Source organism: Musa acuminata, chromosome BXJ2-3, assembly GCF_036884655.1.
Source record: "Musa acuminata AAA Group cultivar baxijiao chromosome BXJ2-3, Cavendish_Baxijiao_AAA, whole genome shotgun sequence".
In the NCBI taxonomy this organism is placed as follows: Eukaryota; Viridiplantae; Streptophyta; class Magnoliopsida; order Zingiberales; family Musaceae; genus Musa; species Musa acuminata.
The window spans coordinates 11,613,121-11,615,805 of NC_088340.1; the positions used below are offsets into that span (position 1 = coordinate 11,613,121).

Sequence of the window (2,685 nt, forward strand, 5' to 3'; positions counted from 1 at the left end):
CTTTAACAAACATTATATGAAGCCAAGTTACTTCGTAATAAGATTTTATTTAAAAGAAGGCTCTACACTCTTGGTATCTTAGAATCCACATCGGTAAATTATAAATGGTATGAGAAGCAAATAAGCTTGCCCAGGCTGATAGGTAGATAATGCATCTAAGTTCACCAAAAGATGAGAGGAGATTTGTTAGAACATTTGGTTGGTAGCAGCTTGAACACATTACCTGAACTTTCGAATTAGATGCATGACAAACGATGATTTAAGAGTTTAAAGGAATTCTTCTGAGCTTACTATCACGTGAAGAAAAGAAAGAGACTGATCACCTTGTCATTTTCTTTGGATTACTATTCTGTTTAAATTTCTTTGCGTTGCACACATATTTAGTAAATTCATTCGTCATAACATATATTTTTCTTGTAGAATATGACATAGGGAATTTGGAATTCTTGGTTTCTTAAGCATTTCCACGTAGATAAAGTTTTCCACCTATAAAAAAGCTCATAATTATCCTTAAACTACTACTTATTCTTACATGCAAATTTTCATTTTTCTTATCTGATTCTCTTTAGTCGTGTCTTAGAGAATATCCTAGGACGAAATGTTAGTAAGCATTATTCTAAAAAGCAAAGCTAGTTGATTCTTTCTGTTCTTGTTTTGTTCCTTTATAATCATTTATAATTTGGATACATGATGATTTTTCATTCATCCCATTGATCATGTTTTAGAGTGGCGTTAGAGCAAATTGATATGCATTCATTATTTTCTTTTTCTGCTATCGATTTGGTGTTGAGTCATTGCTCGCATATCCTAATGAATGAGTAGTTTTATTACGAAAATATGTGGAAAGGGACAATTTAAGGATGCGACAAGATCTACCTGCCAACAATACCCAATGCTACTGCATCTCATTGACATGCTTATTGGCACCCTCGTTTTCCTAAAAAAAAAAGATGCAGTTAACCTGATATTTTATCCGAATCTCATTCGATGTATCGAGGCCTCCGACGTAAGAGAATCTGCATTCATACATGGAACTTTCAGCCTTCACTTGCTTTCCCAGCCATGCATCTCATTGACCCATGTACTAAAATAATTTAATCTAACTTAAATATCAATAGTAAAACCCAGATTTCCACGTCTAATACAAATTAAAAAATAATTATTCCCCATATAAAATCAAATTATAAATGTTTAGAATTGTTTATAATCCTTATGAACACTAATAAGGAATAATCGATACTAAATATTTAAAATTGTTTCTTTCTATAAAAAAAAATTCCATAGTTGAATTCTTTATTTCTTGCCTAATAATGGCTCTAGAATTCGGTAATATTTATCCGCCTCAATAAGTATATATATTGATATCAACTTCGTCTCCTTGCGAGCACGCATAACCTAACCAAGCTATCGATAGCAGCAGATCGATGAGGCCGTCCACCATCGGTATTCTCCTCGCGGTGGCAGTCCTCCTCCTCCACCACCACCTCCTCCCCGGGGTGGAGGCATCGGTTGAGAAGGCGTGCAGGGACGCGGCGAATAGCAGCCCCAATATCAACTATGACTTCTGCGTGGCGGAGCTCCTCCCGTACCCGGGGAGCGGGTCGGCGGACCAGAAGTCGCTGACGGTGATCGCGGCTACCTTGGCGAAGGACAAAACCACCAGCGCCAGCGCTAAGGTCAAGAGTTTGCTAGCCAGAACGAGTGATCCAAAGACGAAGCAGGGCTTGGAGTCTTGCGGGAGCGTCTACGAGGACCTGTTCTCCGACCTCAACACGTCCATCCCGGCCATCAAGGAGGGTCGCCTGGTCGACGCCAGGACCTATCTTAGCGCCGCTGTGGACGCGCCCGACACCTGCGAGGACGGTTTCAAGGAGCTGAAGGTCCCCTCGCCCTTGACCAAGGAGGACTCCGACTTGACGCAGATGTGCACTATTGCTTTAGCCTTCACCAATATGCTGGGGTGACTTTCTTGCCGTTACGCCTTTCCGTTAGTTATAGCTTTGATGTGAAGCTCCTCTTCCAAAAAAAAAAAATTTTTCTTTTTCGAGTGGTATAATTATTAGTAATATTGTAAGAAGAGGATTCTTTTTAATTACATGCAATCAAATAAAATAAAATCATGTTGATTTTAGAGTAAAATTGTTTACCTGATGAATTGATTAGTTTCTCATATGTGAATTAAATATGATTAGTTTCTTTTTCTATCTAAAACTATTTCAAACCCAATAAAAATATATGATAATGCTTATGTGGGTCATAGAGATTTTGAAGACCCATTGCTATCCTTAGTTTTAATAGTTTTAGGGTAATGTTTCAAAAACTAAAAACTTACATATAAAATAAACTAAGGTTCGAGGAGTTAGTTCATGTCTTGCTTAAGAAAAAGCTATGTTAGTACTGGTAGTTGATGATGTCATTAGTTGATTATCTCAATATCACAATTGAAGTGATCAAATGAATCAAGGTGTTGCTTAATTGATGGCCACACCTACATTCTTCGCCCTTGCACCACTGAATCCTTTCAAGAATAGACCAAAAAAATGAAACTCTGAGATTGATTCAAGAATGGCAAATTGTTCAGCACAAAGAAATAAAAAATCCCAAGATCAATACCAGAAAACAGACACATAAGATTATAATATATGTCATCTCCTTTTTTTTTCATAAGATTATAATATATGAGTG

At 37.2% G+C, this 2,685-nt stretch overlaps 1 protein-coding gene across 1 annotated transcript; it reads left to right on the forward strand.

Moving 5' to 3' along the window:
- The first annotated feature begins 1,424 nt into the window (after positions 1-1,424).
- LOC135607530 (putative invertase inhibitor) lies at positions 1,425-1,964 on the forward strand. The gene has a single exon (XM_065099468.1). The coding sequence runs from the start codon at positions 1,425-1,427 to the stop codon at positions 1,962-1,964; it is 540 nt and encodes a 179-aa protein (XP_064955540.1).
- Positions 1,965-2,685: the final 721 nt, after the last annotated feature.

Bases quoted from the DNA above. Each gene is read 5' to 3' on its own strand.
- LOC135607530 (XM_065099468.1), top strand. From the start codon at position 1,425: ATGAGGCCGTCCACCATCGGTATTCTCCTCGCGGTGGCAGTCCTCCTC.